Source organism: Orcinus orca, chromosome 1, assembly GCF_937001465.1.
Source record: "Orcinus orca chromosome 1, mOrcOrc1.1, whole genome shotgun sequence".
Classification (NCBI taxonomy): Eukaryota; Metazoa; Chordata; class Mammalia; order Artiodactyla; family Delphinidae; genus Orcinus; species Orcinus orca.
Genome location: NC_064559.1, coordinates 55,987,971 through 56,004,356, shown reverse-complemented (window position 1 = coordinate 56,004,356; position 16,386 = coordinate 55,987,971). Strand labels below are relative to the sequence as shown.

At 39.4% G+C, this 16,386-nt stretch overlaps 1 protein-coding gene across 2 annotated transcripts; it reads left to right on the top strand.

Moving 5' to 3' along the window:
* The first annotated feature begins 213 nt into the window (after positions 1 to 213).
* CACYBP (calcyclin binding protein) lies at positions 214 to 11,823 on the top strand. 2 transcript variants are annotated; one of them, XM_004269784.4, is made up of 6 exons: positions 214 to 468; positions 4,356 to 4,575; positions 6,420 to 6,516; positions 6,743 to 6,842; positions 8,412 to 8,509; positions 10,210 to 11,823. In XM_004269784.4, the coding sequence occupies exons 1-6, from the start codon at positions 448 to 450 to the stop codon at positions 10,364 to 10,366; spliced, it is 693 nt and encodes a 230-aa protein (XP_004269832.1). In that variant the 5' UTR covers positions 214 to 447; the 3' UTR covers positions 10,367 to 11,823. The 2 variants fall into 2 exon arrangements, with proteins under 2 accessions (XP_004269832.1, XP_049572050.1); XM_049716093.1 differs by lacking the exon at positions 214 to 468 and adding an exon at positions 738 to 759.
* Positions 11,824 to 16,386: the final 4,563 nt, after the last annotated feature.

Here is a 16,386-nt window from a genome sequence, read left to right as displayed (position 1 = left end):
CCGGGGTTGGGTTATGGTACGGGAAAGCAGCGGTTCTGAGCTGCGACTGCGCAGCCGGGACCTACGGGGTCAAAGTATATTACGTACAGTTGCCCCGGCGTGGAGGTAGAGGCGTTTCTCTTCTCGAACTTCCGGTTTAATCGCGAGAGTTGAGCTTTGCTAAGAGGCGAGGTGGGCGGGGCGGGGCCAGGCGAGGCGGGGCGGGGCCGAGCCCTGCAGGCGGTGCTTGGGCTCGGGGGGCGGCCTCGAAGGACTCGCGAAGGTTCTAGAGGCGCCGCGTGCGGGAGGCGGGCCGAGATCTCTCGCAGGGTCGGGTGTGCCTCAGGCCGCGGCCACTGTGAAAGGTGCCGGTGCTGTCTGCGCTCGGGGTGAGCGCGGTCAGTGCGGCGTTTGCTGTTCTCGCCCCTGCGCCGCTGCAGCTGGGGTCTTCCCTCACGCAGCCCGAGCATGGCTTCAACTGTGGAGGAGGTAAGGGGTCCGGCCTTCATCTTCCTCGCTCGCCCTTCCTGGAGCTTTCCGCTCCGTCTCCCGCCCCACCGCCGTTTCCCGTGCGGAGCTGCCTGCCTAGCGGCCGCACGCGACACCTGCCTGTCGGACCGCCTTCCTGCGTACTCGGGTTCCCGCGCTTCCCCTTGGCCTGCCACCCGCCCAGCTGCAGGCGCCCCGTTGCCGACCCGGCCACTGCGGGCCTCGGGGCCTTCGCTTTCCCCGGAAAGTTGACGACCGATGCCCCCGGCTCAGCCTTGGTCGGCGGTGTAGGTGAGCGGGGGTATGTGTCGTGGTTCCCGGCGGCAGGTAGGTCCGATGGTGGACCTGAGGGCTGGTCACCTTCACGTTATCCTCAGGCCCTTTCCGCCCGCGTTACACTGGCCTGAGGACGTGAAGCGTTGTTAAATTAAAGCTGATTACAAAAACTGAGTGTCGTTCCATGGTAGAGGGCAGTTGGAAGGTGAGAAGTCTTCGGTCCCAGCACTTAAATTCTCTTAGTCATCTTTTCTCTACACAGACTTTGGGCAAGTTATGGTGGTTCTCTGGGTCACAGTATCCTTTTCATAGGGTTGTAAAGACCAAGTAATAGTTCTAAATGTTCAAAATAGTGCTTGACAAAACAATCTGCTATAGGCGTTTTTAAAAATAAATTGTAAAGTTAGTTGTAACTAGTGGTGGGAAATAGCTTTTTCTCTTTTAAGCTCTTTAAACAGAGGCAGCTTAACTTTTTTGGAGACTTAGTTTGCACAGGTACAGCATGGGAATAATAAACTTGGATTGCTCTTTTTTTGACTTAAGATGACAGTACTGTTATTCACAGTAAAGTGTTGGGTATCCATTGACTAGACTTGTTCTCTGGAAATCTTTTTGCTTAATATGAACAAGAGTGGGAAATCTCACATTTGACTTTTTAAGTCTGAGAATTTGCTTTAAATGAAGAAAAACTATGTGTGTTATTCTGGATAACTTGACACAAGTTTGTTAGGTGTTAAAGATTGGCCTTGTGGTACCATGTGCCCTGAGGAAAGAATCTCTGAAGTGACTTTACAGTCTTACATTTGGCGTGTTCAGTATTAATCCTCTTTAAAGTAAGGGGCTTTCTAATTGCGGTGTATACATTTAGGGACACTTTTTTTTGTTTGAGATGAAACTCAGTTTTTAACCATTTTAAAGTGTATGGTGCAATGCTTTTTAGTATATTCACAGTGTTTTTGCAATCATCACCACTATATAATTTGAGAGTATTTTCATCAACCCCAAAAGAAACCCATTAAGTGGCCATTAAGCAGTCACTTCCCATTACTCCTTCCCATTCAGCAGCCACCAGTCTACTTTATGTCTCTATGGATTTGCCTATTCTGAGCATTTCATACAAATGGAGATTTACAATGTGTGGCCTTTTACTTTTTGGCTTCTTTTACTTAGCATAATGTTTTCAAGTTTATCCATGGTGAAACATGTATTTCTTTTTATGGCAGAATAATCTTTTTTATGGATATACCACATTTTGTTTATTCATAAATTGATAGACATTTGGATGATTTCCACTTTTTGGCTATTACGAACAGTGTTGCTATGAATACTTGTGTACAGCTTTTTATGTGGATATACGTTTTCAAATCTCTGTGTATCTATCTAGGAGTGGAATTGCAGGGTCATATGGTAACTAACTTCGAGAAACTGCTAAACTCCTTTCCAAAGTGCATCTTTACATTCCCACAAGCAGTGTATGAAGCCTCCGATTTCTGCACATCCTCGTCAACACTTGTTATTTGCTGGAGTTTGTTGTTGTTGTTCGTCATCCTAGTGGATGTGAAGTGGTGTATCATTGTGGATTTAATGTGCATTTCCTTAATGCCTGATGACGTTGAGCATCTTTTCATGCGCTTGAGGGCCATTTGTCTGTCTTTGGAGAAATGTCTGTACAAGGTCTTTGCCTATTTTGAGGCACTTTGGTTTTATTGCTTCCTAGTGAAGAATTTGGAAATAGATTAGAAGAGAAAGCTTTAATGTGTTTATGGATAGGGATAAAAGGGAGGTGTGATTTTGCATAAGGAAAACAAGTGAATGCCTAGATAAATTAGGTAAGAAATGCTGTATCTAAGGCATCTTAAATATGTGTACAGGAAAAGCACCAAAGGGATCAATTTTACTGGTTTCAGATCTGCAAATAACAGAGAAGAACTGAGGAATTACCTTAAACAGGCCTGCTGTAAATTGCTTCAGACTTAACAGTGGATATCTTATTTTTGTAGTACTGTAGAGCCAAACTGGCTGTAAAGAGGGCCTGGGGATCTCTTGCTTAATTCTCAGAGTTCTCTTCTGAGTCTCCTAGAAAAAGGATTCCTATTCCAGTCAAGAAGTAAAACCTTTTGTTTAGACTCTATACGTTTACTTTTTTTTTTTTTTAACTAAATCCTTACTCTGGAAACAAAATATACTCATTTAACATTTTAATTTTTTTTTCATCTTGTTATTAGAATGAATGTGAATTTTGAAAGCTATTATAACAAAAAAGATTGCTTTGCACTAAAAGCATCTTGGTTCTATGCTTTAAAGATGAGTTTGCAATTTTTTTTCTTAGTAATATGAGTTTTGGGAGGTGGGGATAGAATTTGGGCAGGAGACTGGGCACAGCTGGACTTTTTATACCAAGTTAGCAATTACAGATAGGTGAAACAAGGGCATCTGAGTTAAATGAGATAAAAGACTTGGGATAAAAGAAAAGCATTTGTTTTTCTGGTTTGCATTTTCTAAGACTCAAGAAATCTAAAGACTTTCGAGCTGTACTTTGGATATTATACTAAGTTACCAAGCATTTAAGGATTTTTATATTGAGCCTTACATGATCTCAGGCTATAATGTCAAAGCCTTCCTGTCAGATTGCTAGCTAGTATCAAGCCAGAATGTAAAGTCATTTTAAGAGAAATGAATCCCTTGTTTATAAAGATCTCATGCATTTGCAGTAAGTCAGAGGGTAACTGGAAAAAAGTTTTTAAGCCCATTAATTTTCTAACAGTGTCTTTAACTCTTAAATTAACACAATGTTGACTCTGTCTCTAGAAAGTAATAGAAATAGACTTGGGTAGGCAGTGTATTGGCGTGAGAAGAAAAAAACAGGTGGCTTTTTCAGTGATCCAGGAGTGCATTGCACGTTGGATTGTTTATCCAGGTTTTCATTCTCTACTGTGCAACCAAGTCCCAGACTTTTGACAGTAAAATTAACCAGGAGCTTTAGAATTAAGAAGTTGTCTAACTTCTTAGAAGAAGAAATATGTCTTTATTTTTTTATCTTTTGTCTTAAAAATTTAAACTTTCTTATGTGTATTACTAGGGGTAGGAAGATCAGTGAGGACGCATCACTGACGGAAAGTAGAGTATTACCTCAGTCAAGTTGCTGTAGCATTTCACCACACTTACCATGTACTCACTCATCTCTTTTATTTCAATATTTAAAAAATTCCTAATATCTCTTGACTAGGACTGGATGTTACAAGGAAATTCACGATTCCCTTTTGTTGGATTTCTTCATGTTATAATCAGAAAATGTTTATAAATCACACTCGTATCTTGTAAATAAAATGTTTTAAAACAAAGGTAGATAACAGTCTACCAAACTGGAAAAATTTGGCTTGATTACCTATTGTTACTTCAAGATTAAGTTTTCCTTTTTAAAAGAAAGGAATCTTGAGTTATTTACAATTCAGTAGGCTGGAGGAAAGAATCCTTGTTGCTACCCAACCCTAGGAAATTTAAATGAACCTCCTATTCTTAGCTCTTATTCAGTAAATTGAAATGACCGATATGCACAATATCAAACTATTGTCTTATTTATCATAGCTAACTTATCTTTTATTTTAACACAGCTACAGAAAGATCTAGAAGAGGTGAAGGTGCTGCTGGAAAAAGCCACTAGAAAAAGAGTACGTGATGCCCTGACAGCTGAAAAATCCAGGATTGAGACAGAAATCAAGAATAAGATGCAGCAGAAATCACAGAGGAAAGCAGAACTTCTGGAAAACGAAAAGCCAGCCGCTGTGGTTGCTCCTATTACAACAGGATATACAGTGAAAATCAGTAATTATGGTATGACTCGCCCCTACATACAGCTCTATACAGTTATTTCTGCCTCTGAGCAATGTATTCCTTAGTAGTGACCCACTAACAAAATCAATTTTTTAATAGTCTTGAGTGTTTGTTTTTGGTGATTTTAAAGAGAAGACCCATTAGTTCTTATTTAATAAGATGCTTTTTAAGATATTAAAAAGAAAATGCTGCATTCTAAAAGCTAATTAATTAATAAGAGAGCAAGATGATTAGTACAATGGTGAGTAGCAGCAAGAGGGAACCTATTCTGAAATATATTCAGTATATATGGACACAGCTTTTTGTTTTGTTTTTCTTCCTGTTTTGCATTTCTGTTTGCCAAACAATCACCGATATTAACTGAGGAAGAGAATCCAGTTATATTCAAACAACATTTTTGAGCACCTAGTATGTGCCTTTATTGTACTTGGACTTGTGGATACACAACAGTGAGCAAGACCCAATCCCTGCTCATGGTGTGGTTGGGACATAGACGTACAATTAATGCCATAACAATGTCATAATACTATTTTCCCTAAATTGATTATAGACTTTTTTTATTTTGGAAGCAATGCAACTTGAAGTCTGAGTAATGAGCTCTCACGAAGGCAGGGACAGTCTTATTTTCCTTTGTGCTCACAATATCTAGCACACAGTAAGTACTTAATATTTCATTAACTGAATAGAGATTTATGAAGTATTATGAGAATATAGCTGATAAAGTAATTCTGCTGGAGGGGAGGAACAGTCAGGGAGAATTAGAAGAGACATTTGAGTTTAAAAGGTGAGTTCGTCAAGTATGAAGAAAAGAAGGGAATTGCATGAGCAAAGCACATGAGTAGAGACGTGAAACGCATCATGCGTTTTGGGTATCGTCATAGCAAAAAGCAGTGTGTGTGTTGTGTTTAAGTGATGTACTGCAGTACTATAGGAGATACGCTGTGTACTTCGTTGACGATAGGAAACTGGTCTGAAGGTGGTAGGATTCTGGCATAGTAACTAGGAACCTAAATTTGTGTTTAGGGAGAAATAGTTATCATTGTGGAGGATGGGTTGAACGGATGGTAAGTAACTAAATGAAGTACAGAACCCTCTAGAACATTTTTTTTTTTATTATTAACACTAGATTTCTATAGGACTAAGAAAAAGTCATATAGTACAATAACTAGATAAATATATATTTTATTATATGATGTGCTTTTTTATGTGACATTTGTGTATTTTCTGTTAGCAGAATTCATATAGGTTAGAGACTAGCTTGATAATAAAAAAATGAAATAAGTTCTAGATATTGGTAGGTTAATTAAATTGGCAGATTTGGATGAATTTGACTCTAAATTTATATTCTGCTTTATCAGGGAAAGGAATTGAGGAAGCTAGGTTTGCATTTGTTGAACTGCTTAGAGAAGTAGAAATGGTTATGGAATTAGCTAATACTGATTAGACAAGCTGATGTTTAGCCATCCAGCTTGGTGGAGATTATCAATATTTAGGAATAGGACAAAATTATATCCATAAAAAGGGGAAATGAGCTACAATTAAGGAAGTATTTAACGATCATATTGCTTACTCTAAGGAATAAAAAGAACATGGGCTTTGTGTTCAGTAAACCTGGATTTGAATCCAGGCTGTTTCACTAGCTAGATGCCTAACTTTGGGTAGATTACTTAACTGCTTTGAAGCTCAATTTTTCCATCTAAAAAGTTTCTTATATCTTTCTTTCTTTCATGTTTCTATTACTAGATTTTTATCTTAGTGAGTTTTATTATGAGCTGTGTGCATTTGCTATTCCAGAGATAGTATCAGACTTTATTCATGGTCCATTTTTTGTTGTTGTTAACCAGGATGGGATCAGTCAGATAAGTTTGTGAAAATCTACATTACCTTAACTGGAGTTCATCAAGTCCCCGCTGAGAATGTGCAGGTGCATTTCACAGAGAGGTGAGTTCTCATAATGGGGAAGACAGTGCCTTATTATGGGTTCTTTTCAGCTTCTAAAATTCTGCTTAAATTTAAAATTATCCTTTACATCTGCTTTAAAGGTTGAGTCTTATCATCTGGGATGGCCAGGTGCACATCCTAAAGTAAAACTGGCTTTATTTCCACAACGACTGAAGAGCACCTTTCACAGAACCAGAAAGATAAAGTGTTCACTATTGTGTTGTAGGTCATTTGATCTTTTGGTAAAGAATCTAAATGGGAAGAGTTACTCCATGATTGTGAACAATCTCTTGAAACCCATCTCTGTGGAAGGCAGTTCAAAAAAGGTAGGTTTACTTTTTTGTTGTAATATTGTCATAATTGTCATAATATTTTTTTCATAATATTGTGAAACCTCATGAAATTACCTGGCCAGTTTAGAATTAAGATGAACTAGAATTAATTTATCCTGTTGCCTGTTTTGTAAATAAAGTTTTATTTGAACATATCAGTGCTCATTTGTGTATGCGTTGTCTGGCTACTTTTGTGTTTCAGTGGCAGAGTTAAGTAGCTACAACAGACCGTGTGGCCCACAAAGCCTAAAATACTAATTATCTAGCTCTTTACAGAAAAAGTTTGCCAGCTCCTGCTCTAGAAAAATAGATTATAAGAATATTGCATTAGAATCAGGAGGGTGTTGAATAAACTGAAAGTGGTTAAGAATGAGACTTGAGGTTTTTTTTTTTTAACTTTTATTTATTTATTTATTCATGGCTGTGTTGGCTCTTCGTTTCTGTGCGAGGGCTTTCTCTAGTTGCGGCAAGCGGGGGCCACTCCTCATCGCAGTGCGCCGGCCTCTCGCTATCGCGGCCTCTCTTGTTGCGGAGCACAGGCTCCAGACGCGCAGGCTCAGTAATTGTGGCTCACGGGGCTAGTTGCTCCGCGGGATGTGGGATCTTCCTAGACCAGGGCTCGAACCCGTGTCCCCTGCATCGGCAGGCAGATTCTCAACTACTGCACCACCAGGGAAGCCCAGACTTGAGTTTTAATGCCAGTTTTATCACATATTAATTGTGACCTTTGGCAGCTCACTTAATCACTTTATACCTCAGCTTTCTCATTTGTACAATGGGAATAATAATTTGTTTTACAAAATTGAAATAAACTGTCTTTGAAACAACATTATTCATTTTTCACTAATTCAGATAATCCTTCTGTTCCTACCTAATTTAAATAAATGAAGTTTAATGCCCCTGGTACACAGATGTGCCATTCTGCTGTCTGTGTTTACATAGAGTTATGTAGCAGCTTAAAGGTAATATTAGAATATAATTTAATGATTAACTTGTGACTCCCTGCTCCCTTCTTTGTCCGCTAATCACATGTTGAAGTATTACTCAAGAGTCCTAGAGTTATGTGGATCATTGTTGAAAGGGCTGTATATTCTTGCTGTTTCTGCTCACCTTGCAAACTCCCTAACCAATACTGCCTTACATGATTTTCTGCCTGTCTCTGACCCCTCTTACTGTTTTATTCTCTCTTTCAATCTTCAAAATCCAGCCATTCCTCCTCCTTGTTTTCAAAGACACCAGAATCATCTCTTCCTGTGTCAACTGTCTGGAAGGCCCTCTTTCCTGGAGCTTGGGCCACAGCTCACATTTCACCCCAGAGAGGCTTTCCTAGTGAAGTTCCTTCCCCAATACTCATTAACATCCTCTTTGTCTTGATAGCATCTAGTATTTGAAGGAATTAGTTTGTGTATGATTTTCCAGCCTATTCATAAAAGTATTACTAGCACCTAAAACTGTTACTGTACGTAACAGTAACTCGAGTAATTGAGTAAATAATTATTTTCTAAATATTCATGCCTATCTCCATGTGTTCTAAGTTGTACCTGTTTTCCACTTTTCTTCCAGATCAAGACAGATACAGTTCTTATCTTATGTAGGAAGAAAGCAGAAAACACACGGTGGGACTACCTGACTCAGGTTGAAAAAGAATGCAAAGAGAAAGAGTGAGTCTGCTTTCATTTATTTAAGAATTATAATGTATTCTGTGCTAGGGTTGTAGATGTTCATCAATAATGGAGGTGTATAGTCTGCAATTTGACCATTTACCTTCTAATGTCCTCTGATTAACCCAGTTAGTTATATCTGCTTTCACTTGTCAGAGGGCACCCGAAGAGGGCATGTATCTAGCAAGTTGCTTTTTAAGGAGATCTTTGTACTTGTGGTTGGTTCTTTTGTGCTGGTTCTTAACCCTGGGCCAGTGGTGCTGCTATATAGGTGCTGTGCTCATTCTGAGAGATTCCATTTCAGTAGTTCCATAGTAGCCCAGATACCCATATATGGTTTTTTAATTCCACAGAAGTTTCTGATATATAGTTAGAATTTCACTATCACTGGTATAGAGTGAAAAAGAGAATATTTTTATCCTCCTTAATAATGGCTATTCTGAAAAATGTTTATTCAAAGATACTTCCATCCTAGGTAAAACATTCCTCTGCTTTCCTGCAGTAGTAATGTACTACGTTGAGTCAATTAGCCATCCACATTTCTCTCACTCCTCCCTCCCATAGCCAGTGTGCATTTGGGATGTGGTTGGCTAAGGTGTTAGGCATTACCTGTGGAATTGCTTTTAAATCTAGAATGGATTACCTGAGTATAGGAACCTGTTTTACTGTTACTGTATCCCCAGGGTCCAGTACAGAATCTGGCACTTAATAAATGAGCTAAGTGAAAAATTAAGTATAAAGTTAATGAGCCCAGTTTGCACACTGATTGAACTAGAAGTGTTGACTACATTGAGGGCTGTGCTTTTATACCACCAGGTCCAAAACTCAGGTATCTCAGGTTTAAGAGAAGGCTTTTCTAATTAAAAAATATGAGCTTCAGTATGTGTCCATATATAACATATGTTTGTTTTTTGTCAATGAAATTGTTTTTCATATTATATGAGGAAACATGCTTTTAAGAAAATTAAAAGTTTAGAAAAGTAAAAGCTTATTTCTTTACTTTTCCTGCTAAAAATTAACCTAAAATCCCATAGTCCCAAGATAACCCCTTACCGTTGTTTTAAAAATTAATTTTTGGCTGTGTTGGGTCTTTGTTGCTGCACCTGGGCTTTCTCTAGTGCGCCGAGTGGGGGCTGCTCTATGTTGCAGTGCGTGGGCTTCTCACTGCAGTGGCTTCTCTTGTTGTGGAGCATGGGCTCTAGGATGCACGGGCTTCAGTAGTTGTGGCATGTGGGCTCAGTAGTTGTGGCTCGTGGGCTCTAGAGCACAGGCTCAGTAGTTGTGGCGCCCAGGCTTAGCTGCATGTGGGATCTTCCTGGACCAGGGCTCAAACCCATGTCCCCTGCATTGGCAGGTGGATTCTTAACCACTGAGCCACGAGGGGAGTCCCCCTTAACCATTTTTGATGCCCATTCTTTGATGCACTAAGTGTGGTTATATATTGTTTAAGATGAATCTGTACATGTTTTGATTGTCAGAGTATGTTTGGATACTCTGTCTTCCTCTTACCCCCACTCTTGTACTTCCTACATACTAATTTGTCTCTTTTCATACTTAGTAATCATACCTATAAAATTTGTTAGTAAATGGGATTATTTATATATATTTCTACATTCTATATATTATTATTACTATTATATGTTTCATGTACATTATATATATTCCTCCATTATTGATTGCGTGTGTTTTCTTTTTAACAGAAAGCCCTCCTACGACACTGAAACAGATCCTAGTGAGGGATTAATGAATGTTCTAAAGAAAATTTATGAAGATGGAGATGATGATATGAAGCGAACCATTAATAAAGCCTGGGTGGAATCAAGAGAGAAGCAAGCCAAAGGAGATACAGAATTCTGAGACTTTAGTCTTTTTGGGAACTGTGATGTGGAAATATCGATGTTTCCAATGAGGACATGTTGGTGAGCTGCACAGATAAATTTCACATATAACTAGTTACACAGTCTAAGTAAAGGCAGTGAATTCTCCATTTCCTGTTGGAGGATTTATTTAAATAAAATATGCTTATTAAACAAACACTCCCTCCAAAGATGGTTTCCTTAGTAACCGGGTCATTTTATTCAAGAAAAGGGTAATGTATTCTAGTGTGAAATGTAAAGAAACAAGTCTTACCTAATGAAAATGCCACATTGTGTGTCTTGTTCAGCTAAGAGGTAGAAACAAAAGTTATTGCTTGCCTTCCAGTTCTGACATCAGCTCCCACCAATGTAAGAATAAAAATAAAACGTGAATTTTTGCATAAAATGCAAATTCATACCTGTGTTTCAAGGTTGTTACAGAGATTGATCTATTCACAGCTTAAGTAATGTATATACCACGAATTAACATGCCCTAATAATCTAATCACAAATATTTTTCTCTAGATTTAAATATATTTATGAATAAATTAGAACTAAATCGAAACTTGAGAATACACATATTTATATAGTACCAGTAAGTGGGTTTGCCATGGATCAGATGGCTTGTAAAAACAATAACTGTAAAGTAAAATATGAAATCCAAATATTGTGCTGAATAAAAACCTATCATGTAGCAGATGTCCAGATGTATGTCAGAAAAGTCAGGCTTTTAGGGGAATTGTTTATTTCAGAGGGTATTACTCCCCCTAAAATCAGAAGTAAGAGCAAGAAAGATGCCTGTGATTTCCATAACTATGTTGTATTGGAGCTGTTTGCCACTGCAATTAGAAAAGAGAAAGCAAATTAAATGTGTAGAGAAGAAATCCAAAACTACTACACTTAATAAGAGAATTTGGTAAAAGTACTAGGGTAAAGTTTGGTGGGGTTTAAAATTAACATAAAAAAACAGCCAATATGTAGGATAACTATTACTAAATATTGAACACATTGTAAAACCTCTGTAATTAAAGCTGTGATGTTGGCACGTGAATAAACAGACCAATGGAACAGAATAAAAAATACCCAAGGTGTATGGAAGGTTTAGAATACAGTAAATAGCATTTCATAACTATGGGGAGGAGATGGGCTCTTATTGAGATAACTAAAAATAGCCATATGGGTACATTCCAAACAGATCAGAAAATCTAAATGTAAAAGTGAAGCCACATGAGTACTGAAAGACTCCATGTAACCTCAGTGAGGGAAAACTATACTATGTGACTTACTTAAAATCTAGCTGTAACAAAGCTAAATATTGATAATTTTAACTATGTAATGTTTACATGGCAAAACCCCCCAATTACCAAAAACATGACACATTGAGAAAATTCCAAAATTATTAACAAACACTTCATTAGTAAAAGGAATGTAAGTGACTTTTTTTTGGTTTGTTTATAACCTTTTTGGCTGTGTTGGGTCTTCGTTGCTGTGCATGGGCTTTCTGTAGTCGGGGCGAGTGGGGGCTACCCTTCGTTGCGGTGTGCAGGCTTCTCATTGTTTGGCTTCTCTTGTTGCAGAGCAAAGGCTCTAGGCACACGGGCTTCAGTAGTTGTGGTGTGTGGGCTCAGTAGTTGTGGCTCACAGGCTCTAGAGCGCAGGCTCAGTAGTTGCGGTGCATGGGCTTAGTTGCTCTGCAGTGTGTGGGATCTTCCTGGACCAGGGCTCAAACCTGTGTCCTCTGCATTGGCAGGTGGATTCTTAACCACTGTGCCACCAGGAAATCCCTCAGTGACCATTTAACATATAAAAAGAATTTAGCATATAAAAAAACATACTGTATTTTAACTTTTATTGGAAAAACTCTAAAACATATGTAGTATTCAGGGTATGGGGAAATAACATATATGGTAATGGAATGAAAAGGTTGAGAAGCTTAAAACTTGTATAGAAGAGTAGTTGTTGGTAGTATTTACCAGAATTATATGTGCATTTATCCTCTAATTCACAATTCTACTTCTAGGCTCTTTCCCAAAAGTAACACTGGCAAAAATTTGGAGTGATATATACAAAAGATTGGAAACACCCAAATGTCAACTCATAGGGGACTAGCTGAGTAAACTAGTACTTGGGGACATCCACATAGGAAGTACTAATAGTCACCAAAAAATGAAGATTATTTCCACATATTGATACACAGTGATCAGTCAGGATACAGTAAGTGGAAAAGCAACATGCAGAACATTGTTTATGCTACACTTAACTACCTTAGTGTCAATAAGAGTGGGAAGGGCTTCCCTGGTGGCACAGTGGTTGAGAGTCCGCCTGCCGATGCAGGGGATGTGGGTTCGTGCCCCGGTCTGGGAAGATCCCACATGCCGCAGAGCGGCTGGGCCCATGCGCCATGGCCACTGAGCGTGCGCGTCTGAAGCCTGTGCTCCGCAACAGGAGAGGCCACAGCAGTGACAGGCCCGCGTACCACACACACAAAAAAGTGGGAAATATGAATGTACAATACATGTATTTGCATAAAATTCAAAAAGGAAGAGTAAACCCAAATAAAAATGGTTACCAATAGGGGGAGGAAAGAGATGGGATGGAAGCAGTACTGTGACTATCTCTTTCTATAGTTTTGACCATCTAAAATTTAAGCATTTAAAAGCTAAATAAAAACTTGGGGGAATGAGATCAAGATGGCGGAATAAAAGGATATGGAGCTCACTTCTTCATACAAATACATCAAAAATACACCTACATGTGGAATAATTCTCAGAATGCCTACTGGATTCTGGCAGATCTCATACAACCAAAGCAGCAAGAAATACACCACGTAACGGGGTAGGATGAGACCTGTGCCCTTGGGAGGGAGCTATGAAAGGTTTCCTCACCCTGGGATCCTCCTCCACCAGCTGAGAGGTCAGCTAGGAAAGATAGCCTGAGACTTGGAGGATAGTGCAACACCTAACTTGTGGCAAGCAGGACAGAAACCAGCAGAGACCAGTGCAGGGGGTCCTTGCTATCTTGCTGCATTTCCCAGCAGGAGAGAAGCACCTGCTTGGTGTGCACAGCAAGTCGCCGCTGAAACTTGGATTTCAGCTGACAGACTGGGGGAGAGGACTCTTTGGAGACAGCCTGAAGGGCCTGGAATGTGCTCAGGGCCACAAGTGGGAGTGTGCAGGATGGAGCCTGGGTCCGTCATGGGAGCCCAATTGTTAACACACACATGAGAGAGGGGCATGGCCCCGCCATAGCAGCCTCATTCTCGGCTTGCTCACAGTGGGCACAGGTCAGCCACTGAGTTCTAGGAGCACACAAAACACCAGTAGGTTGCCCACACGTGGAGGCAGAGCTGAGGGTAGTGCCAACAACAGTGTACTTTGTGAGCACACACAGTGAGTGACAAATGACATCAGAGAGTGCAGGTCCTGGTGGACGGCTCCTGGGGAGGAATACACAGTGGCTCCTTTCCCAGATGGAGCACTCCAGCCCAACCTACCTCACACCACAGCTTATAATCAGATCTTGGGGCTTCTACTCTTAACACCTGGGGAGCAGACCCTGCTCCCAAAGGGCTATGACAACCACATAGGAAAGAGGAAGCCCCACTCAACATCCAGTGCAGCCTCTGGTCACCACAACACCAGACACACCCTCTGTTGGGAAAACGGCCAGCACACACAGGAAAGATGTGGTAGGCACCCATAACAAAAAGAGCCCTACGACCAAAAATACTGGACTCACACAAGCTACACGGGGGTGCTTGCACATAAAAACAGCCCTTCAAGACCACAGTAGATAACTGTTTTCCCTAAATTCATAATAGATTCAGAGAAATATAAGTAAGAAAAAGCAGGGGAGCTATTCCCAATTAAAAGAACAGTGAAACAGACCTCTCCGGTCTACCAGACCCTGAGTCCAAAAAGGAGGTAATAAAAATGCTGAAGGGATTAAGAAAGAAATACCGATAGAAATGCAGACCACTGTAACACACTATAAAGAGGAACCAATTAAAATTAGACAATTCAATTGCCAAGATGAAAACCTATCTAAAGGCAATAAATAGCAAAATAAATAATGTAGAAGAACGAATAAGTGATGTGGAAAACAGAATAATGCAAACCACCCAATCAGAACAGCAAATGAAAAAGAATGAAAGCAACATACGAGAGTTATGGGATAATATAAAGCATGCCAATCTACGCATAACAGATCTCAGAATGAGAAGAAAGAAAAGGGGATCGAAAATGTATCTGAAGAAATTATAGCTGAAAACTTCCCAAACCCAAAGAAAGAAACATACCCAGGTAAAGGAATCACAGAGGGTCCCAAACAAGATGAATCTAAACAGACCTACACAAAGACATATCAAAATTAAAATGGCAAAAGCTAAACACAGAGGATTCTAAAGGAAGCAAGAGGAAACAAGGAGTCAGTTCCAAGGGAACCTCTATAATGCTATCAGCTGATTTCTCTACAGAAACTTTACAGGCCAGAGGGGAGTAGCAAGATATATTCCAAGTCGTGAAAGGGAAAAACCTACTATCTAGCATACTCTACCCAGTAAGATTATCATTTAGAATAGAAGGAAAGAGAAAGAATTTCTCAGACAAGCAAAAACTAAATACAGCAATCCTAAACCTATCCTAAAAGAAATATTGAAAGGTCTGCTTTAAATAAAAAAGCAAGAATCTATAAGAAAGGGAAAATCACAGTAGGAAAGACATATATAAAAGGACTGTACATCATTTAAATAGCCAGTACATAGATTAAAAGAATATCCAAAAAAACTTTGTGGGCTTCCCTGGTGGCGCAGTGGTTGGGAGTCCGCCTGCCGATGCAGGGGACGCGGGTTCGTGCCCCAGTCCGGGAAGATCCCACATGCCGCGGAGCGGCTGGGCCCGTGAGCCATGGCCGCTGAGCCTGCGCATCCGGAACCTGTGCTCCGCAACGGGAGAGGCCACAACAGTAAGAGGTTCGTGTACCGCAAAAACAAAAAACAAAAACAACTTTGTGAAAGTGATTGTAACTACAATGAACACCAAAAGGATAAATAGGAAGATATAAAATAGGACATCAAAATCAAAAAATGAGGGGGAGGGGAGTAAGAAAATGTAGATTTTTAAAAGAACGTGTTTGAGATTATATGACTACCAGCCTAAAGCACGTAGATATAGTAATGGGTTAACATACTTGAAAACCAGGGTAACCACAAATCAAAAACATATAATAGATTCACAAAAACCAAAAAGAAAACTCAAGAATAGAAAAGAAACCAAGAAAACACAAAAGGGAAAACAAAAAGAACAAGAAAGGAACACAGAAGAAGTACAAAATCAACTGGAAAACAAGGTTTACAATGGCAATAAATACATACTTATCAATAATTACCTTAAATGTCAGTAGGTTAAGTGGAAATGACAAGAAAGCAGGGGGTAGCAATACTCAGACGAAATAGATTTTAAAACAGGCCATAAAAAAAGCTAAAGGAAACTATATAATGATAAAAGGATCAATACAAGAAGATATACTCAACATATATGCAAGGAATACAGAAGCATCTAAATATATAAAATAAATACTAACAGACATAAAAGGAGAAATTGACAGGAATACAATAATAGTAGGAGATGTTAACACCCTAATGACATCAATGGACAGATCTTCCAGACAGAAAATAAAGCCACAGAGACCCTACACGACACAATACAACAGTTAGACTTAATTGATATTTTTAGGATATTACATCCAAAAACCCCCCAGAATAGACATTCTTTTCAAATGCACATGGAACATGCTGTAGGATAGACCACATACTAGGACACAAAACAAGCCTCAACAAATTTAAGAGGAAAGAATTTCAAGCATCTTTTCTGACCACAGTGGTATAAAACTAGAAATCAACCACATAAAGAGAAACGGGGAAAAAAAAAAAACCAATTACCAGGAGACTAAACAACATGCTACTGAATATCCAATGGGTCAATGATGAAATCAAAGAGGAAATTAAAAAATACCTTGAGACAA

What these genes read in the sequence shown, in the direction of transcription:
- CACYBP (XM_004269784.4), top strand. Translation starts at nt 448, where the DNA reads ATGGCTTCAACTGTGGAGGAG. An exon ending in AGTGAAAATCAGTAATTATG is followed by an intron (nt 4,576 to 6,419) that starts GTATGACTCGCC and finishes GTTGTTAACCAG; the next exon opens with GATGGGATCAGTCAGATAAG. An exon ending in CAGGTGCATTTCACAGAGAG is followed by an intron (nt 6,517 to 6,742) that starts GTGAGTTCTCAT and finishes ATTGTGTTGTAG; the next exon opens with GTCATTTGATCTTTTGGTAA.